This window comes from Lonchura striata, chromosome 35 (genome assembly GCF_050655825.1).
Source record: "Lonchura striata isolate lonStrDom1 chromosome 35, ASM5065582v1, whole genome shotgun sequence".
NCBI lineage: Eukaryota > Metazoa > Chordata > Aves > Passeriformes > Estrildidae > Lonchura > Lonchura striata.
In genome coordinates, this window is record NC_140737.1 from 2653572 (window position 1) to 2680672 (window position 27101).

At 53.0% G+C, this 27101-nt stretch overlaps 2 protein-coding genes across 2 annotated transcripts in view; both read left to right on the forward strand.

The window, feature by feature from the left end:
• Positions 1–27101, forward strand: part of LOC144247634 (uncharacterized) — a 748886-nt gene that overhangs the window by 500765 nt on the left and 221020 nt on the right. The window lies entirely within an intron of this gene.
• Positions 1–27101, forward strand: part of LOC144247632 (uncharacterized) — a 375628-nt gene that overhangs the window by 127507 nt on the left and 221020 nt on the right. Inside the window, 1 exon segment of the mRNA XM_085565237.1 lies at positions 3628–4278. Coding sequence (XP_085421363.1) covers positions 3628–4278 — 651 coding nt within the window.

The window sequence follows — 27101 nt, forward strand, 5'->3', positions numbered from 1 at the left end:
GCCCTTCCTTCCCTGCCCTGGAACAGGGTGTTGCTTTTAGACACCACTTGTCCTGGTTGCTTCCAAGTAATTTGGAGAGGCTCCATATCAAATTTTCCCTCTTTCCATGGGGCTGCCCACACCTCTGGGTTCCCTTCAGCACAGGCCTTGATAGACATATGACACAAAGGTACAGCAGCAATAGCCTCTGTATCACCTTTTACAATATTACAATGCCACCATCAGATTCCTTCCTAGTTAATTACAATCAGAGTAGGAAGAAAAAGAAAATAGTTTATTTCAAACCTATCCTCCACAGCTCCTAATAGTGATTGAACAAATGATACCAGCTCAGCTTTCCCATTTATTCCCTTAATAATGAAAACACTCCTTTAGAATTTTCCCCCCTTAGGTGTAAGATTCCGAGTGGATGGAGAGGCCCCTGTGTCCATCAGGAGAGGCCTCCTCTGGATGCAGACCCAGCCTGAATGTTCTGCAGGGCTCCAGTGTGGTGGGTCCCCGGTGGGATGGGAGCTCAGAGAGCCCTGACAATCCATGTCCATGCAGGGGTGGACTTGCTCCTGCTGAGGGTGCTGCTGTCTGTGCTTGCAGTGTCCTTGTGGGCTGCAGCTGGAGCCCTGACTCCTTCCCAGGGGCTGTTTGGGTGGGCTCTGCCCTGGCCAGGAGGGCAATGCCTCTGCCAGGTGCTTGTGGCCGACCCCGTCATGCCCTGGGTGCTGGGGCCCCCTTGGGCCCTGGGGTTGATCCCTCAGGGCTGTGGGAACTCTGCCGTGGCCTTTGCCTTCAGCTTGGCCTTTTGCTCATCCCTTCTTGCCTTCAGCTGCTGTGCCTTTGTGCCCAAGTGCTGCAGGGCCTTCTTGTGCCACTCCTGCAGCCCCGGTCACTGCCTGTGGGTGCTCATCCTCTGAGAGCTGCTGAGCTTTCTGCAAAACCTTTCCTTTCTGCAGGGACCCAAAGCAAATCCTGAACAGCAAATCCTGATCCTTCCATGTGCACTCTGCATTTCCCAGCTGTTCCTTTGTTTTCCCCGTTGTGCTCAGGGTCCCTGCCCAGCCCGTGTGGCAGAGCCGGTGCCTGTCCTGCCGCAGTGTCCAAAGGCGGCCCCCCCGGCGGGCAGGGCCGGCAGCTCCCCGGGGCCGGGCAGCGGCCGGGGCGTCCCGCAGCCTCCTGGGGGCCGGGGGCCACTGCCGGCCCTGCCCGGGGCTGGTGGGGTCAGGCAGCGCCCGGCGCTGAGCCCCGGCTGCCCCACAGCCCCGGCCCGGCCCCGCAGCTCCCCACAGGCCCCAGCCCGTGCTCCCGGTGCCGCACCTCTGCGCCCGGTGCTGCCGCTGCCACCGCAGAGAAACCCCTGGCATCCTGACCTCCTGCTTTTCCTGTCTTGGGCAACTGGGAATTCAAAATATTAGCTGGCAAATTGTGAGGTTAAGACTCTGTGGAAAAACATCCCAATCCAGAGTATTTTTCTCTTCCTCCTCTTTGCTATAATCCTTTTTCTTACCACATAGATTCCTCCTGCTGCTTCTTGCCTGAACCATATTTTTGCACACTCCCCTTCACCTGATTCGTTCAAAGCACACCAACACCATCCATCCCCTGTTGTCCAAATCCCTTCTCCACTCCCTCAGTATTCTCCCAAGGGACCCTTTCAGAGACATTTTGGGATATCATCCCTTTGGCCAGGACCCCTCCCTGGCTTTCCCTTTTCTCCCCTCCGTGGGTGCCCTGCCATGTTCACTCCCCGAAGATCTCAGGACACTCACTGATGAGATTTTCAGTGCTCTCTCCCTGCTGACTCTTCACAGACCCCCTGATGTGTCACTCGTCTGTCTCCTGGTCACTCCCGGGTCCCCAATCAATCCCCGGTGCCGCCACCAGCCAAGGGAGCCAATCACCCAAAGTGGGTGAGGCACCTTCAGCTGCACTCCCTGCCCGCCGCCCTGGACAGTGGAAGGAATTCAGGATGAGCCCCAGGGTGTGCGGGAAAATTGCCATCACTAGAGGATTCTGTCCACAGAGCAGACAGAGGAGTACTGTAAAAGTAATTTCATTCCTAAAAATGGGAGAGGCCATGGGACATTCCCCATGGGATATCTCCAATTGTTGGAGGACACAGTCTCTTTTTCATCTGAACTTTCTTGGCCACATCTCCCTCTGCTCTCCCCACTGGCTGAAGCACTTGACAGGTACAGACTTCCCAATCCACCTACTAGATACCCACCTTGATATGTTCCCTGCTGTTATATAGCAAACGATATTCATGGCTCTGTTAAGTCTTTGTTGTTCTTCTGGAAGTTCATGAATAGGGAAGGACCTTGGCTGAGCAGCAGTTTGTGTCATCAATTGATAACATTTTCTGAAACTGATGGTGTCTCCTGTAATTTCCTTTTTTACAGCTCCCTGGCCCTATGTCCGAGCAGATTCAGAGCATCTGTTTGTAAAGACACTTTCCTGTGGTTCCTTCCATGGGGTCCCCCGTTTGTGGGACATCCCCCCTGGAGCAGGGTGTCCCCTCTGTGCTGCAGCCCCAGGGCTCGGGCAGAGCTCAGCCAATCAGAGCCCGCGGCGCTGATGACTCACCAGTTGCCAGGCAGACTCGCAGCTCCCCGCGTTCCCCACCTGGACCCACCTGCGCCCCCCCCTCGGCCCCATGGCCCCGCGAGGGGAATTTGGGGAGGTGGGAGTGGGGCAGCGCCAAGGCCGGGCCCCCCCGCGCTGTCCTGGCGGGAGCGGCTGCAGTGGGGACCGAGTGCGGGCGGGAGCGGCCGAGAGCCCAGCGCTGCCCCAGCCCGACCTGCCCCAGCTCCATCCCTGCCCCTGCGCTGGGATGCTGTGGGTGTGGGGGGAAGAGGGAGCCGGCAGTGGGTGCTGGGCCTGGGGGCAGGAGGAGAAGGGAAGGAGAAGCAGGCTTGAGGAACAAAATAGTCAAACGACGCAGGTGGCAGGAGAAGGTGGGATTGTGCAGGAGAAGGAAAAATAGCAGGAGGAAAAGGAGTGTGAGGAAGAGTAGAGACACAGGAGGAGGAGGAGGAGCAGAAAGAGGAAGCAGCAGAAGGTTCCACCCCTCCCTGTGTCTGCAGCCTCCCCCCCAGCCCCAGGAGCGCTGCTTCCCCCACATGCAGCAGGTGACTATGGAGGGGGGTCCACAATTTTCAGGGGGTGAATCTTGGTGTTTCTGAGCTTTCTTGGGCTAAATGTTGGTGCTTTGGTTTTATGTGGCAGCTGAATCTTTATGTTTTGGAGGAGGTTTTTCCTGAGCTGTTATGTTTAGGGAGTTTTTGTTCTGTGTCTTGAAGTTTGCAGGATTTTTGGGCTGAATCTTGGTGTTTTGTGTCTTAAGAAACCTTGCTTTCCCTGGGGTTTCTTATAGACACAAGATTCCCAATAACTTCCTCCTTGGGCAAGGAGGAACCTCCAGTCCAAGATGCTCTCCTCCTGTTTTTTCCCCAAACCAGGATTTGACATTACCAGGGCGTGCCTGATGGAGGAGGAAAAGCCCCGGAGATGCTGCAGGAGGAGGAGCTGCAAACCCAGCCCAGGGAGCTGCAGGGAGGAAAGAGCCCCCCTGAGCCAGGAAGGCGGGCGGAGATCCAGGCAGAGCTCGGAGCTGGTGGAGAAGCCTCATGGCAGGGAGAAGCCCCACAAGTGCTTGGAATGTGGGAAGGGTTTCAGCTGGAGATCCAGCCTGATCCAGCACCAGAGGATCCACACTGGGGAGAGGCCCTACGAGTGTGGGGAGTGTGGGAAGAGGTTTCAGAGAAGCTCCCATCTCCTCAGACATGAGCAGATTCACACAGAGGAGAGGCCCTTCCGCTGCCCCGACTGTGGGAAGGGCTTCAAGCACAACTCCAACCTCACCGTGCACCGGCGCATCCACACTGGGGAGAGGCCCTACGAGTGTGGGAAGTGTCAGAAGAGCTTCATGCACATGTCTGGCCTGATCCAGCACCAGGTGATCCACACTGGGGAACGGCCCTATGAGTGCTTGGAATGTGGGAAGAGCTTTGGGTGGAGCTCTGCCCTGAGAATACACCAACGCATCCACACTGGGGAGAGGCCCTACGAGTGTTCCCAGTGTGGGAAGAGGTTTCATACCACCTCCAATCTCCTCATACATGAGCGGATTCACACAGAGGAGAGGCCCTACCGCTGCCCCGACTGTGGGAAGGGCTTCAAGCAAAACTCCCACCTCACCGTGCACCGGCGCATCCACACTGGGGAGAGGCCCTACGAGTGTGGGAAGTGTGGGAAGAGCTTCTCCATGAGCTCTCACTTGACCCAGCACCAACGGAGGCACCACTAAGGGAAGCCCTGTGAGTGCCCCGAGTGAGGGAAGAGCTTGGAGTGAGGGAAGAGAGTGAGGGAAGAGCTTGGTGTGCTGCTGCAGCTCCATCCCCCATGGGAGGATCTGGGCTGGATGATCCCCAGTGACCCCCGTTGGGCAGAGCCCTGGTGTCCCCGTATGGGGAATAAAACAGAGAGTAAAGCAATGGAGCTGATAAAGAGGCCCGATATGTGAGGCCTGACTGAACAGAAACTGTGGGAGACACAGACACAGTTTCAGTCTCCCTGGGCAAGAAGTGACCAGGCAACATGGTGTGAGACTTTGTGATAAGATAAATGTTCCCAGGTTACTGGATGTCTTGAAGAATGTGTAACCAATGGGAAATTGTTACCAAAACCAGCCCTCTATAAGCCCCATACAAGTAAATCCCTGTATAAACACCTGGTACACTCAATAAAATTGGCTTTGGTCTAAACTCGGATGTCCCCGTCTCTCCATGGTGGATAACCCTGTTGTGGGTGATCCCCGTTGGGTGGGGGAAGGTGCTGGAGGGATTTCTTTCCCTTCTCCTGGTGCTGCCGTGGTTTGGTTGGTAATAAATTCCCTCCCTGTGCCCAGGCCGGGTCTGTTGTCCCCGTGCCGGTGCTCGGGGCGGGATCTCTCCCGTTCCTTCTCTGCACTGCCGGGCCTCTCCTCAGCCAATGAGAGAACGCGGTGGAGAAGAGTCAGCCAATGAGAGCGAGCGGGGCTGATGACTCACCAGTTGCCGGGCAGACCCGCAGCAGGCAGTGTTCCCCACCTGGACCCGCCCTCCCTGCCCAGGGCCGGCCCCGCCGTGGGGTCCCCCCAAGTCCCTCCCCAGTGCCCCCATGAACTGGGCTGGGTTTAACTGGGAAGCTTTACTGGGAACACTGGGAGCAGGCGGGCAGGGGCAGAGTGACAGCAGGGCTGGGGGGACACTCAATCCCCCTTAAAATCACCGTGGAGTTGGAGTGGGGGTCCCGGCCAAGCTCAAGGCCACGGGGAGTGGCTGCGGCCGCCGGCGGCTCAGGAGCTCTGTGGGCAGAGAAAAGGGGGTGACACCGGGCGGGAGGGGCCCGTGGGCAGCACACACCCTGGGGGAAGGGGGGACACGACTCTTGGGATCCCCCTGACCTTGCACAGGTAGAAGCCATGCCCAAGCGCCAGGAAGACGAAGCCCAACACTAAACCCTCAGTGTCTGACAGCATCTTGCTGCATGCAGCATGTCTGGGGGGTTCCGCAGGGATCAGATCCCCTAAAAGCTCTCACAAACACCCCAAGCCCCTCCAAGCACCTTCCCGATCCCTCCCACCCAGCCAGGACCCACTGAAACCTTTCCCCAATTCCTTCCCGGCCTTTCCAGGACCCACCAAAGCCATTCCCATCCCTCTCAGGATCCCACAACCCCCTTTCAGTTGCCCTCCACTGTCCCAGGACCCCCAAACCCTCTTCCAGTTCTTTCCCAGCCCCACCAGGACTCACCCAGACCTCTCCCAGTGTCTTCCCAGTACAGCCAACTTCATCCCAAGCTTCAGTAATCCATCCCCAATCTCCTTCCAGCCCCTCCAGGCTCTCTCCAATCTCTCCCGTCACACCCAGTACCCCCAGACTCCTCCCCAGTTCCCACCAGGACCCCCAGAACCCCATTCCTCCCTCCCCTGTATTCTTCAAACCCATTCTTAGCTCTTCCAAACCCACAACCTTCTCTGCCAGTTGAAACCAGGCTCTCTCCAACTCCCTCCCAGTTGCTCCCACCACATCCCAGTGGCTCTCCCAGCACCCCCAATTCCTCCCCTGTACCCCAGTGGTGGCTCAGGGGGTGCTCCAGGCTGACGTGCTGCACCTGGCAGGTGGAGGTGACCCTGGCCCAGGCTGGGGTTTCCAGCAGCACCAGGAGCTGGTGGATCCAGTCCCTGTTGGGGACCACGTTGGTGGCCACCACAGAGAGCTCCTGCTGGCCCTGGAACCACCTCAGCTGGGTGTGGGCCGGGTAGAAATCCACCAAGGAGCAGAGGAGGCGGCCGGGGCCGGGCTGGGAGCTCGAGGGCACCAGCGAGATGGACACGCTGGGTGGGGGGCACTGGGAGAGAGGAGGGAGGGTTGGTGTGGCCTTGGGGAAGTCTGGGAATTGACTGGGAGATACTGGGAATGGACTGGGAAGACTGGGGTGGCACCCAGAGAGAGGGGAGGGGATGGGGGGCACAGGGAGAGAGCGTGGAGATCTCGGAGTGAACTGGGGAGGAACTGGGAATGGGCTGGGAAGGAGTGGGAGGGACTGGGGCGGCACTGGGAGGAACTGGGAATGGGCTGGGAAGGAGTGGGAGGGACTGGGGCGGCACTGGGAGGAACTGGGAATGGGCTGGGAAGGAGTGGGAGGGACTGGGGCGGCACTGGGAGGAACTGGGAATGGGCTGGGAAGGAGTGGGAAGGACTGGGGCGGCACTGGGAGGAACTGGGAATGGGCTGGGAAGGAGTGGGAGGGACTGGGGCGGCACTGGGAGGAACTGGGAATGGGCTGGGAAGGAGTGGGAGGGACTGGGGCGGCACTGGGAGGAACTGGGAATGGGCTGGGAAGGAGTGGGAGGGACTGGGGCGGCACTGGGAGGAACTGGGAATGGGCTGGGAAGGAGTGGGAGGGACTGGGGCGGCACTGGGAGGAACTGGGAATGAAGCGCGCGGCACTGGGAGGCCGAGTCCAGTGCGGGGCACGCGGCGCTGCGGATCTGCCTGGCAACTGATGAGTCATCAGAGACTCGCGCTCTGATTGGCTGAGAGGCGGCAGCGCCACGCCAGGCTGAGATGGACAGCCGGGAGGCACTGGGAGAGACTGGGATGGACTGGGAGAGCCACGGGGTCAGTAATTAGTTGGTTGGTCCGTACTTGGGATGCTGCAGGCGAGGCTACAATTCTGGATGGCACTGAAGTGAGACATTTGGGATCCCTGTCACATGATCCTGTCATTGATCAAGAAATGATGAGGGGGGCTAACCCTCACAGCCTCTGGGCACGGGTTCTGGAAAGTGTAGCACAAAGGTACCTGTGTGCAGATGATCTTTATATGCAGCAGACTCAGTGGAAGACTATAGAAAACAAGGGATCCAATATCTGAGAGAAATGGCAGTGGCAGAGATTATCTTCTCAGATGAAATAACAACTAGGAATCCAGGCTTGGTACCATGTACATCTGTGATGTGGCGAAAACCTTTATGGCTTGGGCCACATGAATATGCTTCTGCTTTAGCAATAATGAAGCGGGAGGAGAGGGATGAGACCGTGCTCAACATGGCAAGGAAACTCCAAGCATATGCAGATGCTGTACATGGCCCAACCCATGCCAGAATTGCAGCAGTGCAAACACGTCTGCAGAAATTAGACGATAAGATAGAGGAGAATCATAAAAGACTCGGAGGAGATTAAGGAGGACCTTTTCCAAATCTCAGCAGTACAGATCAGAGGTTCTGGTATGCAATGTAGATGTTCCTCAGATGGTGAGAGAAGGTACACCCCACAAGCTGAGCTGTGGTTCTTCCTGCGCGACTGCAGAGAAAACATGAGGAGATGGGACGGAAAATCTGCTGCTGCTCTGGCACAACGGGTGCATGAATTGAAGGAAGGCAAGACCCAGAGAGGAAGTGCCACCAAAAGGAGAGCAGCTCCAGTTGCCCGTAGCCAAACTGCCAGGCATGATGATGATGATGACATGTCCGATCCCCTTGAAGGAACCTCTAAGACATACGCCCAAGGCAAGAAGGATAGCCAGGCTTAGAGGGGCCCTGCCTCTAGCCAGGTAGAGGCGAGGGAAAACCGTGTTTTCTGGACTGTGTGGATTCGCTGGCCTGGCACATCAGAGCCACAAAGATAAAAGGCTTTGGTCGATACTGGTGCACAATGCACGTTAATTCCATCGAGACACATAGGGGCAGAATCTGTCTCTATCGCCGGTGTGACAGGGGGATCACAGGACTTTACCTTGGTGGAAGCTGATGTAAGTCTGGCAGGAAAGGAATGGAAGAAACACCCTATTGTGACTGGCCCAGAGGCCCCATGAATCTTGGGCATAGATTACCTTCGAAGGGGGTATTTTAAAGACCCAAAGGGACTCAGGTGGGCATTTGGGAGAGCAGCTGTAGCGACAGAGGGCATCCAGCAATTGAACACTTTGCCTGGACTGTCTGAGAATCCAACTACAGTAGGACTTCTGAAGGGAGAAGAACAAAAGGTACCAATTTCCACTTCAACAGTGCATCGTCGACAGTACAGAACAACTCGAGATGCTGTGGTTCCCATCCATAGGATGATCCGAGAGCTGGAGAGCCAAGGGGTGGTCGGCAAAACCCACTTACCCTTCAACAGCCCCATCTGGCCTGTGCGCAAATCTGACAAAGAATGGAGATTGACTGTGGACTATCATGCATTGAATGAAGTGACTCCACCGCTGAGTGCTGCTGTGCTGGACATGCTGGAACTCCAGTACGAGCTGGAGTCCAAGGCAGCAAAGTGGTATGCCACTATTGATATTGCCAATGCATTTTTCTCCATCCCTCTGGCAGCAGAATGCAGGCCTCAGTTTGCTTTCACCTGGAGGGGCGTGCAGTACACCTGGAACCGACTGCCCCAGGGGTGGAAACACAGCCCCACCATCTGCCATGGACTGATCCAGGCTGCACTAGAAAAGGGTGAGGCTCCAGAACACCTGCAATACATTGATGACATCATTGTGTGGGGGAGCACAGCGGCAGAAGTGTTTGAGAAAGGAGAGAAAATCATCCAAATCCTCCTGGAAGCTGGTTTTGCCATCAAGAAGAGCAAAGTCAAGGGACCTGCTCGAGAGATCCAGTTTTTGGGAGTGAAGTGGCAAGACGGACGGGGTCAGATTCCTACAGATGTCATCAACAAGATCATGGCGATGTCGCTACCAACCAACAGGAAGGAGACACAAGCTTTCCTAAGTGCCATAGGTTTCTGGAGAATGCAGATTCCTGAGTACAGTCAGATCATGAGCCCTCTTTACCTGGTTACCTGCAAGAAGAACAATTTCCCCTGGGGCCCTGAGCAGCAACAAGCCTTCACCCAGATCAAGCAGGAGATCGCTCATGCTGTAGCCCTTGGACCGGTCAGGGCGGGACCAGAGGTCAAGAATGTGCTCTACTCTGCAGCGGGGAACCATGGGTTGTCCTGGAGCCTTTGGCAGAAAGTGCCTGGGGAGACTCGAGGCCGACCACTGGGATTCTGGAGCAGAAGTTACAGAGGGTCTGAAGCCAACTACACTCCCACAGAGAAGGAAATCTTGGCCACCCACGAGGGAGTCCAGGCCACCTCAGAGGTGACTGGCACGGAAACACAACTCCTCCTGGCACCCCGACTGCCGGTGCTGGGGTGGATGTTCAGAGGAGAGGTTCCCTCCACCCACCATGCCACCAGAGCTGCATGGAGCAAGTGGATTGCTCTCATCATGCAGCGTGCCCATATGGGTAAACTGAATCAACCTGGGATTTTGGAAATAATTACAAATTGGCCCCAAGGTGAAAGTTTTGGTGTCACAGATGAAGAAGAAGAACCAGTGACATGGGCTGAAGAAGCTCCACCATACAACCAACTGCCAGGAGATGAAACACGCTACGCTCTCTTCACCGACAGTTCCTGTCACATCGTAGGGATGAATCGGAAGTGGAAAGCAGCCGTATGGAGTCCCACACGACGGGTTGCAGAGGCCACTGAAGGAGAAGGTGGATCAAGCCAGCTTGCTGAACTCAGAGCTGTTCAACTGGCCCTGGACATTGCAGAAAGGGAGAAGTGGCCAAAGCTCTACCTCTACACTGATTCATGGATGGCAGCCAATGCCCTATGGAGGTGGCTGGAGAAGTGGAAAGAGGCTAACTGGCAGTGTAGAGGAAAACCTATTTGGGCTGCTGAAGAGTGGAAAGATATTGCTACCTGGGTAGAGAAGCTACCTGTGAAGGTTCTCCATGTAGATGCCCATGTCCCCAGAAGTAGAGCTAATGAAGAGCAGCAAAACAAGCAGCAGGTAGATCAGACTGCAAAGATAGGGGTGTCAAAGACAGAGCTCGATTGGGAACACAAGGGAGAGTTGTTCCTGGCTCGATGGGCTCATGATGCCTCAGGCCATCAGGGCAGAGATGCCACCTACAAGTGGGCACGAGACCAAGGGGTGGATCTAACCATGAACAGTATTTCTCAGGTGATCCATGACTGTGAGACCTGTGCTGCCATCAAACAGGCCAATCGGGTGAAGCCCCTGTGGTATGGTGGGCGGGGGTCCAAGTACAAGTATGGGGAGGCCTGGCAGATTGACTACATCACACTGCCCCAGACACGCCAAGGCAAGCACTACGTGCTCACCATGGTGGAAGCCACCACAGGATGGTTGGAAAGCTACCCTGTGTCTCATGCTACAGCCTTATCAACACCATCCTGGGCCTTGAAAAGCAGGTCCTTTGGAGGCATGGTACCCCTGAGAGGATTGAGTCAGACCATGGGACTCATGTCAAGAACAGCCTTATCAACACCTGGGCTAGGGAACATGGCATTGAGTGGGTGTACCACATCCCAAACCATGCCCCAGCTGCAGGCAAAGTGGAGAGGCACAATGGACTGTTAAAAACCACCTTAAAAGCATTGGGTGGGGGATCTTTCAAAAATTGGGAGCAACATTTAGCAAAGGCCACCTGGTTGGTTAACAGCCGAGGTTCCACCAATCGAGCAGGTCTTGCCCAGTCTGAGTCCCTGAATGTAGTAGATGGAGATAAAGTCCCAGTGGCACATGTCAGAGGTTTGTTAGGGAAATCAGTGTGGATCAATTCTGCCTTGAGTACAGACAAACCCATTTGTGGGATTGTCTTTGCTCAGGGACCAGGTTGTACATGGTGGATAATGCAGAGAGATGGAGCAACACGATGTGTACCTCAGGGGGATCTGATTGTGGGGTGAGACTCATGGCAAATATCACTGTTTGCTGCATGTTACTGCCAGTGTCTGTACATGAAAACACACAGACATGAGACAGAAAGAAATGTGTACGTGCCAAAGGTTTGAGCAAGTGAAATAGAAGGAAATGTGTAAGTGTTGAAGGTTTGAGTAAGTGAAAGATGGAAGTTTTAACTTGATGGAGTTTTTACATGATGTTGAAGATATGGAGATAAGGGGTGGAATGTCCGAGGGTGACGTTATGGTGTTTGTATCTCCAATCGTGTGTTCTGTTTATGTTTGATATTCTGTTCTGTGCTTTCAGAACTGACTCAGAAAGTGAAGGTTTGTTTTGCCTTGTTATCAGCCGGCTCACCTCCCCCCATGATCTGCTGTCTAGAAGAGGCCAGTGCTGGCTGGCTTGCTTTGCTTTGCTTGCTGGCTTTTCCTTGATTTGCTTTGCTTTTTTTCCTTGCTTCTGCTTTTGCCTTTGCTTTTTAAAATTAGTTAAGTTAAGCAGTCCAATTCTTTCCCTGCATTGTTCCTTTTCCCTTTCCCTTTAGTGAATACCATCCAACCTGCTCTGGACTGGGACCTGGGAACCCCGAGGAGCACCGGGAGCCTGCGCTCTGTGATCTGCAGCAGCCATCCCCAGTGCCCAGAGCAATCCCCAGCGCCCAGACCTGGGCGACCACCCCCAGGAGAGACTTTCTGGATTTGTCATCTCTTCAGAGTGGTGAAAGAGTTTTGTTGTCATCTGGTGTTGTTCATTTTTATAGTGCTGGGGAGTGTTTTGTTTGTTAAATAAACCGGTTCTTTTCCACTTCTCTCAGAGAAAATTCTTCCCAAATCAGGTGGGTGGGGAGGGGCCGTGGGGGTTTGTTTTCTGGGGGCTCCTTCCAGAGGTTTTTCTCCCAAATTTGCCCTAAACTAGGACAAATATTTTACTGCCCATTTCGTGTCTGGAGAGAGTGAAAAAAAAAAAAAACCTGTTCTAATAATATTTTGGTTCCAATTACTTTGTGTTAGTATGGAGTAGTTACTGGCTTTGTTGTTTGAATTCATAGTGTCTTTTAGAGTGGAGGCCTGTATGTGTTTCTGGTCCCTAGGGTTTTTTGAGATCTTAATCCCTCTATGGTCCCTAGGTTTATTTTCTTATCCAGGAATAGCTCTGGTATTGTCCCTAATACGTAGTTTTTGCAGTAGAAGGGCACTGACCAGAATATCCATCGGGCTGTGCTAGGGTGTGATGGCATCCAGGGGGTTTATGAAGGTGCTGAAGTCTGTTCCAGGAATGCATGGCTCATGGTCATGGTTGTGCAGCCAGTTTGTTAGAGGGGAAGCGGGGGATGAGGCTTTTCAGCCGTTGCTTTCCTTCTTCTCCTCTGAATCTCTCAGCCCCCTATTAGAGAATGTTCCATTTCCCCTGACTGTTAAAGAGACCATCTTCCTGGTATTTAATCTGGTAAGCTTTCTCTCTACAGTCTGCAGTCTCTCTAGAATGAGGGCTGAGATTTCTAGAGGGGCTGAAGAGACCCCTGACCCAGGAGTAGACCCAGGTGTGAGAAATCCTGAGTGGTGTGGGAAATGGGGGGGACGGGAATTGGCACATAGACCATTTTCCCACATTCAAATAGATTTTACCAATTTGCCTGAAGTAGGAAGGTATAAACACTTATTGGTGATAATAGATCACTTGACTCAGTTTGTAGAGGCTTTCCCTACCTTCAGGGCAACTACACAAACAGTAGTAAAAATACTATTAGAAGAGATAATCCCCCGCTATGAACTAGCAGAAGTAATAGACTCAGACAGAGGGCCACACTTTGCCTCCAAAATAATTAAAGAAGTAGTTACAGCTCTAGGAACAAAGTGGCAATATCATACACCCTGGCATCCACAACGCTTGGGTAAAGTGGAAAGGGTAAATGGGAAAATTAAGAAACAACTAACTAAATTGATGTATGAAACACAGTTATCTTGGGTAAAATGTTTACCTTTAGCCTTGTTAAATATAAGAATTCAGCCCAGAACCGATATTGGAATTTCTCCCTTTGAAATGCTTTATGGGATGCCTTATGACATGGATTCTCCTATAGATCACCCTGAAATAAGTAATCAACAAATTAACCAATATGTCATGCAACTTATGAAGGCTCGGGAAGGGCTTAGAAGAGCTGGGTTACTAGTGCAACAACCTCCTTTAGACCTAGCAATCCACAATATAAATCCAGGTGATAAGGTGTTAATAAAAACCTAGAAAAAAACCTCACTACCCCCAAACTGGGAAGCCCCCTATGTTGTTTTACTCACTACAGAAACTGCAGTCAGAACCGCCGAGAAGGGGTGGACCCATGCGAGCCGAATAAAGGGAGCGATTCCTGCTGCTGCCCAAGAGCCCTGGAGAATAACCAGCCAGCCCGGGGACCTTAAGGTCACATTTAAATGGACTGAATGGACTCAGTAAGAATTGTACGAACCAGCTGGTAGAGTGAGATATTGGACTATGGATATCCTATAACTAATGATTTTAGAGTATATTGTACAAAGAAGGATTGTGATTGTTACCCTTTTGTATGCTCTATTTGTAAAATTTGCCAGGAACGGTGGTGGGTCCATAGTTACAGAGGCACTCCTCCTAGGGGTATTTCTAAAGGTGTTATCAGTTAGAACTGACAGAGTCAGTCCTAAGGATTGGAGAAGAGAACGGGACCCTACCAAGGGAATCCCAAGAGTGGTGGGAGGTGTTTACTAAGGGGGCTAGACCCGAAAATTGTTGTTTCCACTCCAATGAACCAATTCCCTTAATTGTTCAAATTATAAAAGGGAATTGCTGGAAAACTTTACCTGGGATTCAGTGTGACTCACCACAAGTGAAGGATAAAAGCTAGGAATCATTCAAAAAGAGGCAACAAAAACAGAGTAAGGGTCCTCCTGAAGAATATCCTTGCTCCGAGAAGATGGTGCGCCTCGCGGCCCGGAGCAGAGGGATGAGAAGCGGTGGAGGAAAGAGCCCTCAGACTGGGACAATTCAAAGTATTTCAAGAACTGCCTCAAGGATACTGATCTCCCAAGGGTAAAGGTGAGCCCAGCAATAACATGTCAAAACAAACACTGGGAATGGGGAGATAATGATAATCAAACCCTGGGGCAGTTTGGACTCCACCCTTGCTGGCAAATTCTGTGCCTATTAGTTATATGTTGTACCTGGCCTGTACAAGGGGACTATGCACACCAGCCAGTTTTCCCCAGCAGCAGCTGCAGGCAGTGACCCTAATTAAAAGGTAGGGATGGTGTTTCCTGGTTATAGAGGAACTGGTAGGGGTTGGTTGGACTCTGACCGAAATAGACCAAGGGAAAGTTGTTAAGCATAATGCCACCACTGTAGCTCCCATTTTTTTTGTTACTAATGAGGACTTGGTAAACTCTATGTGGAGATGGAGTAAACCTGAACTCCAGGCTACCTATTGGTGTCCTAGTTCCAATCGTGGGGGGGGGGATATTGAAATTATCCTGGGGAATATCTGTGAGTATTAGGGCTGTAAAGCCATAGTAACCGCCTTGGCTGTCACCCATCCAGATAAATTTTTAAAGGTCTCATGGTACCCTGAGAGGTGCAAAATTCCAGAGTATGGCACTCAAGGATAAATTCTGTATAAGGGAGATTGCAGGTTATTGTTGCTACTAAGTTTAACTTTCAAACCTTGCATTTTTAATAAAATCATAGGCATTATAAAAGGAAGACTAGAGGCAGCTCATCTAATGCTTATTAGAGATGGGTACGAAGCATTGCCCAGAGATTCAAAAGCAGATAAAATCCTGGTCTTAAGCTACCAAAAGTTAAAGTGTTTTAATGAACAAATTGGTAAAGAGAAAAAGGAGGGATTGTAATAAATAAAAAGGTCTTTGTTCATCAAATGAGCATTGAAGGAGATAAGAATTTGAACGGAGGAGGGAATCTCAAGATGTGGGAGGAGAAGGAGAAAGGGGGGGAAACAGCAAGTATTCTGCTTAAGAATTGTGCAGATGTAACTAGCATAGAAGACTGTGTAACTAATTATATACAAGTTAACTTTTAGGCCAAGGACCATCCACAAGGAAGATGAGGAGCCTTCATTCCTATGACCACCAAGGGCAGAAAGAAAGACCCCCAGCAACCAATTGCACCGGTGAAGAGTACATCGAGAGAAAACACGTCAACCAGAAAAAAAAAAAGGGACTATAAAAACAAAAAGGTCAAAGGGGGAAGGTGCACCGTGGCAGAGCAGACACTCCCCGGCCACCCAGCGCTGTTCTTTTGCTTAATTCTGCTTGCTTAATAAATTCATGTTAATTGATTTATCTATAATTAGCCTCCCCAATTGAATTTGTCCATAACAAGCCTGACTAGAGAAATGAAAAAAAATTAAAGTTGGTATATTATCCAACACACATGTGCAGAGCAAGCCCCCGGCTGCTGAGTCTCAGGAGAAGGCTGAGGGAAATGCACCCACTACGACCCCTCTGCGACTCACTCCGCATCTGGTGCAGAAGTTTGGATGCCTGCAGGGGTTGCTTGTCTCCTCTGGGTGTGTTCTTCCTTCCCTCTGGGAGGGCCTTAATGGAAATTAGTTCCATTTCTCCTGCAGACCAGAGTGGCAGGGAGTCACTGCAGGCTGGTGATACTCTGATACAAGGAAACGGGTGTGCATACAAACCACGCTGTGAAAAGCCAGTGTCCATAAGGGAGCCAGAGGAGCCCTGCATCTTTATTTGAATAAAGGGAGAGAGTCCATGGGGACATCTGCTGCTGGGGTTTTCTCTCTCAAAGTTTTGGAGGACACAGCTTCCTTTTAAACTCCTGGCCACATGCTGCCCTCTTCCTTTCCCCACTGGCTGGGGTACCAGGCCAGGGGACTGCAGGGACCTTTGTACCCTCTTTTCCTTTTGCAAGGTATTAGTTCTGGTCTCCATCCAAACTGTAATAGATAGATAATGAGATGATTGGCTCTCACAATTAAGGGATGAATATTGTGTGTATCTTAAGAGAAGCTTTATTGATGTAGAGTTATGTTATTGTGATTTGTTGTTTAGATGTTCTCTGTTCTCCCCACAGTCCCCGTCCCCCCCACTCCCTATTGTTCCCACCTGGAACAGGTGGGCTTTCTAGGACAGGTAGAAAGAAGGCATGTGTGGTATTCACATATCCTTTGAACAGTGAGAGACACAGACTTTCCCAGGAAAATCCTGGGGAAGGCTGTGAGAAAGCTCAGAGAAAGAAAAACAATTATCTTCATTTGCTGCATCTGTTGTTTGGCACATGTAGAATGGAGATTGTTTACCAAAGAGGGGTTTCTTCATTGGACTCTGGTGATGGTGTTTTGATTTAATTTGACCAACTGGAGCCACTCTGTGTTGGACTGTCTCTAAGGGTCATGGGTTTTTCTTCAGGATAGCAGTAGTATAATTTTTAGTATAGTGTAATATAGGACAGCTTAATAAATCTTTTGTTCAGCCTTCTGCAAACATAGAGTCAATGCACGTCATTCCCTGAGGTGGAGGTCCACCACAATAGGTGTCGACATATACCCCTTGCATGGGAGAGTTAGGAAAGGAAATGCTTGTTGCTGGGGGAACACGACGTGACAACACCTGACCTTCAAATGCAGCTACAAGAAATAAATTCTACCAATAAAGGGCAAAGAAGGGTTGACTGAGAGACTTTGGGAGGGGCCAGGGTGGCTGATGCACCCTCCAGGAATGTGAAAGGTGAAGCATCAATCTTGAATATGAGGCAGCCACCTGGCAGGCAGCCATGGGGCAGGGGCACTTCCCAGGCCTGTTCTTCCTTATTTATCCTTCTCTTATGTTTTTGTAAATGTTTAATAAACATTTTAAAATTTTTAAAGTGAACAGTTGTTTCTCACAAAACCCAGTCCTAAGGTGAGATGGTCGTGTGTCGTGGTTTGACACGGGAAAAGAATTTTCTTGGAAGGAAGAGGTCAGTCCAGTCAGGGGTCAGGTTTGGATACTGACACTTGGGGTGACCAATTGAAGGTGGACACGCCTCTGAGAACACAGAGGGGTTAAAAGCAGAACTCCCAGGAGAACTCGCTCTCTTTGGTTCCGGTCAGCGGAGAGTGCAAACCTCCCCTGCCCAGCCATGAGCTGGGTGGGGAAGGGGAAGCCATGTGGCCTGCAGAGGTAGGCCAGGGGGTGAAGGGTCTGGAACCGAGCTGGGCCAGTTCCTGCGGACGGAAGGGTGGAGAACGTCTGAGATGTCTTTGTTTCCCCCCGCCCCCCCAGCCTAGAGGAAAAGACAGAGAGCCTGCAGACACCTGGGAGTTTGCTGGCAGAGGAGAAGGAGGAGGAGGGGGGAGATACCCAGCATGGGAATGGGAGACAGAGTCCTGGGCCGAGAGATTTCAGCTGTCCGGGGAGTCCGGGAATTTTAACCCTTTCCTGTGAAATGAAGGCTTTGTGAAATATTGCTCCTCTTCAATTTGAAGGAAAGAGAGACAGCCGGGGACCTCAGTTGTTAGGGAAAGAAGGTTGGGGGGAGATGATGGAGTGGCTGTTGGCTGGACTCTTCTTGTCAGCCATAGACTGAACCAACTTCTCCAAGAGAGACTGCATTTTAGGGGGATGCAATGGTGAGCCAAGAAACTCCTCCAGCAAATACCAGTTCAGGGATGAACAGAGGTCAGCGGAGGAGGGTGTGATGATGCTCTCCGTCTTCAGAGAAGAAGAGAAGGCGATCTCTGTTCTTGGACCCCTGGCCTCAGGGGAAAATGGGGGGAACTGTAGTCCCAAAATGAGACACTGGACTGTTGTTCCTGTTGGTCCTTGGCAAAGCATCCTTAAAGGGGCCCTATAAGCAGTCTCTGTCCATGCACGGTGGTGAGAGCACTGTGACATGGAGAGGAGAGTGTCAGACTGGCTTGGTGTGTTTGGGCGGTGCTATGTATGACATGGAAAGACAAGAGGTGGCATCTGTGTTTCCTGGGGGTCTATGGTGCAAGGGAGACTCCTCTCTCCCCTGATGGACTCGGTATTGATTATGTGGAAGGGTGAAGACTTGATTAAGGGTCCAATCGTGTCTCGCTGTGGTTTGTTGGAGGTGGGTGGTGGGAGGAGGAATGTTTTGAAAGGTTTTCATTTCAAATTTTGTGTGTGGTTTTTTTTTCCTCCCTTTTTTTTCCCTTTTATAGTAGTAGTAGTGTAATAAAGTTTTCCCCTTGTTATTAAGTTTGGCCTGCTTTGCTCTGTTCTCAATCGCATTTCACAGCATTCAATTGATAGGTTACATTTTCATGGGGGCACTGGCATTGTGCCAGTGTCAAACCATGACATCGTGTTACTCCTGACAGGAATGGGCTCCCTGCAGTTCGAGCTGTTCTGCAGCCGGTGCTTTTCCGTACCCTGCTTTGCTCTTCAGGTGGCAGATGCCTTGGGCAGGTTACTCCAGACACATGAGAGGGCCAGGGCAGGCCCAATCCCTAAAGCTCTCACAGAGCTGTGCTTGACTCCAAATTATGTAAGCATGAAACGGATTTTAAAGACTTGTCTTGGTTCGACAAGACAGGAATCTGCGAAGGAGGGCTAAAGCCTCCTGTGTAATGGAGAAGGCAAACCCCCTCCCTCTGAATTACTAGGAGTTTTAAATCAAAAGGCTCTCAGGCAAAGATATGGGAATGGGAGTAACAATTCTTTACTAGGAGAAAACTAGACAACAATTTAAAAAGGCAAATGCAATTGGTACAAACAAAACCAGTGAAAAAAGTCCAGAACCTGAGGATTCGGGGTGCCAGTAGCAGTCCTGCTGGGACGATTGCTCCCCTTGCAGTGATTGATGAATTGCAGATGCAGTGGTGATCTTTTGAAGGGTATAGTTTTCCTCTGAAGATCTGGTGGCAGTGGGGCCGGTCTTCCTCTGCGCCGGGGTTGCCTCCAAGTTCCGCCGCCGTCGCCTCAGGGCGCTCCGGCTGCTTCGCTGCGAGTGCCGCCGAAGAGAGCTGCTTCTCTGGCAATCCCCCAAAGTAAAGAGCTGCTTCTCTCGGAGTCCCGCCCAGAGAGCTGCCTCCTCTCCCCAAAAAGCTACCCCTTTAAACAATAATAGAGTGCTTGGCTTCCCCCTCTGGGTGGGACCCCTCACGGTGTTACATTTACCAGCCCTGCATTGAATCAGTCAATGGCCCACTAACAAACCATTACCTCTTAGGAGCAAAACCGGTTCTTGGAAAAGATAACAAAACCTGTCCAACAGGTTTGCCTTCAACAGATGGCAAATAGAATACAAGCTTATCTTACAACCCAGGACAAGACTGTAGCACATCTGCAGATTCAAGGGATAGTAAAGCCAGTGCTGCACTCTGAGAAGTAAGTCCACAGTCTGAGTCGTTGATGTCATTTAACTAATTTGCAGTTCATTGTGATGATGATGCTGATAGTATCATAGAACATTTCCTTTTTTTTTTCCTCCCCCAAATAAAATGGTGCCATTCAGCTTCTGGAGAAAAGAAGTCTCAAAGGTGCAGTTTGGCAGTCATGGAGGCAGAGGTGGGGGAGAGACAGATATGCCCTGGAGGGATGCTCTGGTGGGCTCCAGCATTTAAACAAGCTACTTTGATACAAAGACTGGGCCATTTTCAATACTAAATGGCTGCATTAAATGGTTTTCCAAGCCTTATGCTGGCCAGAAAGATTTTAAAGCCCATGGGAGTTTAGCCTCCATGAGAAAGGCAGCATCAGTTCCTGTGCCAGGTGAGACATAGTGTTCAAAAGCTCAGCTTGCGTCTAGAGAAGCCACCAGCCTAATGTAAGCAAGGCCAGAAAGCTTCTCCAGTCCTGCTGAGCGGGTGTGGCAGAGCTGTTGTGTTTTACAGCAGCTCCATGGCAGAGCAGCAGCTGCAGGAGAGGGCTCAGGACAGGCTTGGGGGGAGCGGGGCGGCAGGAAGCTGAGCGAAATCCCCGCTCTATGACTGACGAACTTTGTGCAGAAGCAAACAAAGATGGTGACTTGTAGAGGTTCCTGCTGTGCTCAAAGTTTGCCTCTGAAGACTGAGAGGTGAGCTTGTCAGGAATCCCAGCAAACATCAGGGTAAAGGTTTTAGATTAGTTGTTGTGATTAGGCACAAGTGTCCAGTGAGAAAAGAGCCTCTGAAGCAGGCTGTGAGTCATAGGGTGTCTTAGGTTTTAGTAGAGCATAGATCACCAATTAAATACAATTTTAATTTTTATTCTAGAAATGTAAAAATATTCTAAGTTTTTCTGAATTCTAAAACTACTTTGAAAAATATAGAACTGCTGTGGGAAAAGGGACAAAATATTTGGAGAATTCTCTATGAAAAATATTCCTAAATCTTGCAAAACGAAAAATAAAGGCAGTAGCTGCTGGTCTCAGGAGCCCGAAGCCCAGCTGCTGCCTGCCCAGCACTGGCTGTGCCCAGACAAGCAGCTCCGCCAGTGCTGGTGGTAGCAGCCAGGGACCAGAGCTGAAGCCCAAAGATGCTGCTGGAGTCAGAGCATACACTGGCAGGAGGGCTGCACCTCCTGTCCTGGCTGGACACCAGGGCCAGCACCTTTGGGGACAGAGGGTTCTGTTATGGGTGGTGGCAGCATGTCCCCAGCAGTAAGTGGGTAATGCAGCTCTGGAAGGGCTGTTGGAAACTGGCTTGGGGACGGCTGATGACAGGCACAGGTCTCCGTGGCTGAAGTCTTTGTCTGGTCTTGTGAAGCTGCAGAGGCGCTGCTGTGGAGAGAGGAGTGGCTGAGGCCAAAGCTGCCAGTGGCACACAGGGACCCTCGTGCACAGCAGGGCCCAGAGCTGGCAGGGCTCCCCAGCATGGCTGGAGCGGCTGGCACACCTTGGCCCAGCTGCACAGCTGCCCCTCGAGGCCCCGGCGAGCAGGGGACGGCTCTGGGCCGCTCCCTGGCCAGGAGCAGCCCCAGAGCGCCTCTGCCTTCCAGGGGCAATCTCGTCCCCGCTCCTTCTCCTGTCCACCTTGCTGTGCCTCTGCCCTGTGCCCCTGGGGCTGCTCCTGGCCAGGCAGCCTCAGGGGGAGCCAGCACTGGCTGCAGCCCCAGCGGCCCCCCAGGACAAGGCCCAGCAATGAAGAGGCCAAGGAAAGCACTGGGCAGCAGCAGAACCCTCAGCAGAGTGCTTTGGGCAGCAATGGACTGGCCACAACTCCACTGCAGCCTGACTGTAAATGTTTCCCATCTACATTAGACTTTTAAAAGAAACTGTTTGAGGGAAAAATGATGAAAACACTCACTGTTTTCTCTTCCAGTAACACCAGATTCCAACACAGGGCAATATGAAGATAAGCTCCAAAAACAGCAGACCTGCAATTAACTGTAGCACACAGTGTGTTTCCCAATAGCAACCACTTCTGAGGCTGTTCTGGGCATCGGGAACAGGTGTTGTGGGGCCGGCTGCATCTGTGGGAGCAATGGGGAGCGTGAGCCCGCGCTGTGCTGCACTGCTGAGCTGGCAGCACGGTGCATATGGCCAGGATGTTCTCTGTTTGCCCAGAGCTGGGGCCTGCAGGCACCTTGCCGCCCCTTGGCACAGGCTTTGCCTCCCAACACAGCCCAGCAGGCCGGGAGGAGAGCCCGGGGCCAGCGCAGCTGCTTGGGCCGTGGCTGCTTGGAGGGACAGGGGCCAAACCCATCCCTGAGCAGCCCCTGCCAGCCCTGGCCCTCCCTGCCCTGGGACAGCTCCCCCAGCCCCAGGGGACAGAGCCAGGCCCTGTCAGGACCCAGTGCAGCCCCTGCCCAGCCGGGAGCCAGGGCTGGCTCTGGCCCGGGGCTGGCAGCAGGGCTCCCGCTCGGGGCTGCTCCTGTGCCTGGGGCCTCTGGGCACTCAGGGCGGCTGCGGGAGCAGCTGCAGCGGGAGGGACATTGGTGCAGAGTCCTGATTCCCCGGGGCTGCCAACGAGCTCCAGAGGCCTGGAAGCCCAGGCGCCTCCAGCTTTGGCTGCTGCCGGGCCGTGCAAGGGCAGGGCCTGGGGGAAGAGCTGCTGCCACACAGCCCCGCCGAGGGCTGAGCCTGGCTGAGCCCGGCACAGCAATCACCTCCTGTGCCTGTGCCCGTGCCTGGCATCGCCTTCCTTCCTGCAGCAGAGGCTGCCAGGGAGCCACTCCTTCCTCCGGGTTGTACTGCCTTCTGCAGAGATGTTTGGTCCATTACTTGGAAAAGGAAGAGAGACAGCTGGATCAGATGGAACCATCCATCATTAAGGGAAGTAGCACCTTCAGGGGGCAAAGGTTTTCAAAGTCATGGTTAAGGATCACGAAAACATCTGGGAATTGGCACTAGGCCAGGGCCATCCCTCCATCAAGCATCAGCCAGGCCTGAGCAGAAGTCATAAGGGGATGGCCCAGGGCGAGGGCACACACGTGCGTGATTCTGTCCTGGCACCTGCAGTGATGCCCCTCTGGCCGAGCTTTGGGCTCTGAGCTGGCAGCTCTCGCAGGGGGAAAGGCCTTGACCTACCCTCAGCATCTCCCAGAGGCTCCATCCTGAACGTGGGTTGGGAAGCCAGATCACTTTCACTAGCAGGGTTATCTGCAAAGAAAGGCAGGACAGAACATCTCCTGTGATGACATTGTAGGAGATCCTCAGGCTGCACCCAAGGCTCAGCCCCAGGGCCCAGCCCTGGGCTCGGCTCCTTCCCTCTCTGCTCCTCTCTGTGGCTGCACAGAGCACATGGAAGGACAAACTGGCATTGCACACAGGAAGAAAACTGACAGCTAAATGCTCCTTCCTCCCACTGACAGTGATCCTGTGGGATCACTCAGGGCTCTTGAAGGGAGCAGGTCAGGGCTTCCCAATCTCAACAACCTTCAGGCTCTTAAGGGAATGGCACATGATTGAGCTCTTGCAAAATGGACATTGATTGTTCCTTCAGGAAGAGGGACGATGAGAGCTTGCCTCCAAAATTCCCCAAGGATTTCAAACTGTCTTATGCTAGGCCTCCCAGATAAGCCATGTCACGATCCCAATCTATACAGAAGCGCAGATCAGAAGCATTTCCATGGTGTTCTGGGATCTCCTTCTGCTTTTGGGAAATGGGCACTGCAAGGGGGTCAGGTAAGGCAGTGGGAGCCAGACGTGAATGGCCACGGCCAAAGCTGCACAGGGGCCTGGAGAGCCCTGCACTGGCTCCTGATCACTCTCCACCCTCTTTGCAGGCCCTGTGCAACATCCCTGGAGGGGTTGCTGAACCTGCCCGGGGCCCATGGTGGTTCTCTGACTCACACAGAGGAAACCCTCACTAATTTCCTGAGGAAATGTGCAGCAGGCAGTGCCACAACTATTCCTTCCTGCCTATCTCTGCTCAGTCAGCTCTGACCGGCCAAGGAACAGTCAGACCCTCTCACACAGGTCAGGGCCTTGGAAAAGAGCTTCTGCCACACAGTCTCAGCAAGGGCTGAGGCCAGCACAGCAATTACCTCCTGTGCCTGTGCCCATGCCTGGAATTTCCTCCCTTCCTTCAGGAAATGCTGCCTTCCATAGAGCGTCTCTGTCCATCCCTTGAGAAAGGAAGAGGCACAGGTGAATCAGATGGAAGCATTCCACATCAGGAGGGTGGAAACTTCAGGAGGCAATCCTTTTCAAAGACATGGATAAGGATCAGGAAAAGGCCCAGGCTCCTGGGGCTGTGACAGGGCTCTCTCTTTTCCAAACCGCCAGCCCTCCTGATCTTCTGGGGACTGGGAAATTGCAGGGGACATCAGGGTGTGCATGGCCCGTGGCGAAGTTGGGGCTCCCTGTCAGCTGGTGCCAAATGCCTTCCTGCAGAGGCTGGGGAGAAGCTGCAGCCAGGCCAGCCTGGGAAACAGCCCTGCAGGGCATGAGAGCAGCAGTGGGGCAGCGAGGCTGCCATGGATCCCTTCCCGCTGTGCCAGGCACGGCCTGTCCAGATGTGCAGGGAAAGCCCCCAGCTGCTGAGTCCCAGGGGATGGCTGAGGAAATGCACCCACCTTGTCCTGCCTGAAGCATTTCCTTCAGCATTTGCCTCATGTTTTTGGATGGCTCAAGGGGTTTCTTGCATCCTGTAGCTTTGTTCTTTCCTGTCGGAGGACCTTAGAGCAAAACAATGCCATTTCCCAGGAATGGATCCCACAAAACCAGTGCCCAGCCCGTGGGATCAGCAGGGACACACTACTCACCCCTGCGATGGGAGCTGGGCTTGCGAGCAACATCCACCAAAGGACCCGGGAAAGTCCTCCCGGTAGCCACACCTGTAACTCAACAGCCACAGAAGCTTCTGTCATCTCTGCAGATCGGCACGGGCAGCACTGAGCTGCAAAAGCAGTGAGGGCATGGCCCAGGGCGAGGGCACACACGTGCATGATTCTGTCCTGGCACCTGCAGTGATGCCCCTCTGGCCAAGCTTTGGGCTCTGAGCTGGCAGCTCTCACAGGGGGAAAGGCCTTGACCTACCCTCAGCATCTCCCAGAGGCTCCATCCTGAACGTGGGTTGGGAAGCCAGATCACTTTCACTAGTAGGGTTATCTGCAAAGAAAGGCAGGACAGAACATCTCCTGTGATGACACTGTAGGAGATCCTCAGGTTGCAGCCAAGGCTCAGCCCCAGGGCCCAGCCCTGGGCTCGGCTCCTTCCCTCTCTGCTCTTCTCTGTGGCTGCACAGAGCACACGGAAGGACAAACTGGCATTGCACACAGGAAGAAAACTGACAGCTAAATGCTCCTTCCTCCCACTGACAGTGATCCTGTGGGATCACTCAGGGCTCTAGAAGGGAGCAGGTCAGGGCTTCCCAATCTCAACAACCTTCAGGCTCTTAAGGGAATGGCACATGATTGAGCTCTTGCAAAATGGACATTGATTGTTCCTTCAGGAAGAGGGACGATGAGAGTTTGCCTCCAAAATTCTCCAAGGATTTCAAACTGTCTTGTGCTAGGCCTCCCAGATAAGCCATGTCACGCTCCCAGTCTATACAGAAGCACAGATCAGAAGCATTTCCATGGTGTTCTGGGATCTCCCTCTGCCTTTGGGAAATGGGCACTGCAAGGGGGTCAGGTAAGGCAGTGGGAGCCAGATGTGAATGGCCACGGCCAAAGCTGCACAGGGGCCTGGAGAGCCCTGCACTGGCTCCTGGTCACTCTCCACCCTCTTTGCAGGCCCTGTGCAACATCCCTGGAGGGGTTGCTGAACCTGCCCGGGGCCCATGGTGGTTCTCTGACTCACGCAGAGGAAACCCTCACTAATTTCCTGAGGAAATGTGCAGCAGGCAGTGCCACAACTATTCCTTCCTGCCTATCTCTGCTCAGTCAGCTCAGACCGGCCAAGGAACAGTCAGACCCTCTCACACAGGTCAGGGCCTTGGAAAAGAGCTTCTGCCACACAGCCTCAGCAAGGGCTGAGGCCAGCACAGCAATTACCTCCTGTGCCTGTGCCCATGCCTGGAATTTCCTCCCTTCCTTCAGGAAATGCTGCTTTCCATAGAGCGTCTCTGTCCATCCCTTGAGAAAGGAAGAGGCACAGGTGAATCAGATGGAAGCATTCCACATCAGGGGGGTGGAAACTTCAGGAGGCAATCCTTGTCAAAGACATGGATAAGGATCAGGAAAAGGCCCAGGCTCCTGGGGCTGTGACAGGGCTCTCTCTTTTCTAAACCGCCAGCCCTCCTGATCTTCTGGGGACTGGGAAATTGCAGGGGACATCAGGGTGTGCATGGCCCGTGGCGAAGTTGGGGCTCCTTGTCAGCTGGTGCCAAATGCCTTCCTGCAGAGGCTGGGGAGAAGCTGCAGCCAGGCCAGCCTGGGAAACAGCCCTGCAGGGCATGAGAGCAGCAGTGGGGCAGCGAGGCTGCCATGGATCCCTTCCCACTGTGCCGGGCACGGCCTGTCCAGATGTGCAGGGAAAGCCCCCAGCTGCTGAGTCCCAGGGGATGGCTGAGGAAATGCACCCACCTTGTCCTGCCTGAAGCATTTCCTTCAGCATTTGCCTCATGTTTTTGGATGGCTCAAGGGGTTTCTTGCATCCTGTAGCTTTGTTCTTTCCTGTCGGAGGACCTTAGAGCAAAACAATGCCATTTCCCAGGAATGGATCCCACAAAACCAGTGCCCAGCCCGTGGGATCAGCAGGGACACACTACTCACCCCTGCGATGGGAGCTGGGCTTGCGAGCAACATCCACCAAAGGACCCGGGAAAGTCCTCCCGGTAGCCACACCTGTAACTCAACAGCCACAGAAGCTTCTGTCATCTCTGCAGATCGGCACGGGCAGCACTGAGCTGCAAAAGCAGTGAGGGCATGGCCCAGGGCGAGGGCACACACGTGCATGATTCTGTCCTGGCACCTACACTGATGCCCCTCTGGCCAAGCTTTGGGCTCTGAGCTGGCAGCTCTCACAGGGGGAAAGGCCTTGACCTACCCTCAGCATCTCCCAGAGGCTCCATCCTGAACGTGGGTTGGGAAGCCAGATCACTTTCACTAGTAGGGTTATCTGCAAAGAAAGGCAGGACAGAACATCTCCTGTGATGACACTGTAGGAGATCCTCAGGTTGCAGCCAAGGCTCAGCCCCAGGGCCCAGCCCTGGGCTCGGCTCCTTCCCTCTCTGCTCTTCTCTGTGGCTGCACAGAGCACACGGAAGGACAAACTGGCATTGCACACAGGAAGAAAACTGACAGCTAAATGCTCCTTCCTCCCACTGACAGTGATCCTGTGGGATCACTCAGGGCTCTAGAAGGGAGCAGGTCAGGGCTTCCCAATCTCAACAACCTTCAGGCTCTTAAGGGAATGGCACATGATTGAGCTCTTGCAAAATGGACATTGATTGTTCCTTCAGGAAGAGGGACGATGAGAGTTTGCCTCCAAAATTCTCCAAGGATTTCAAACTGTCTTGTGCTAGGCCTCCCAGA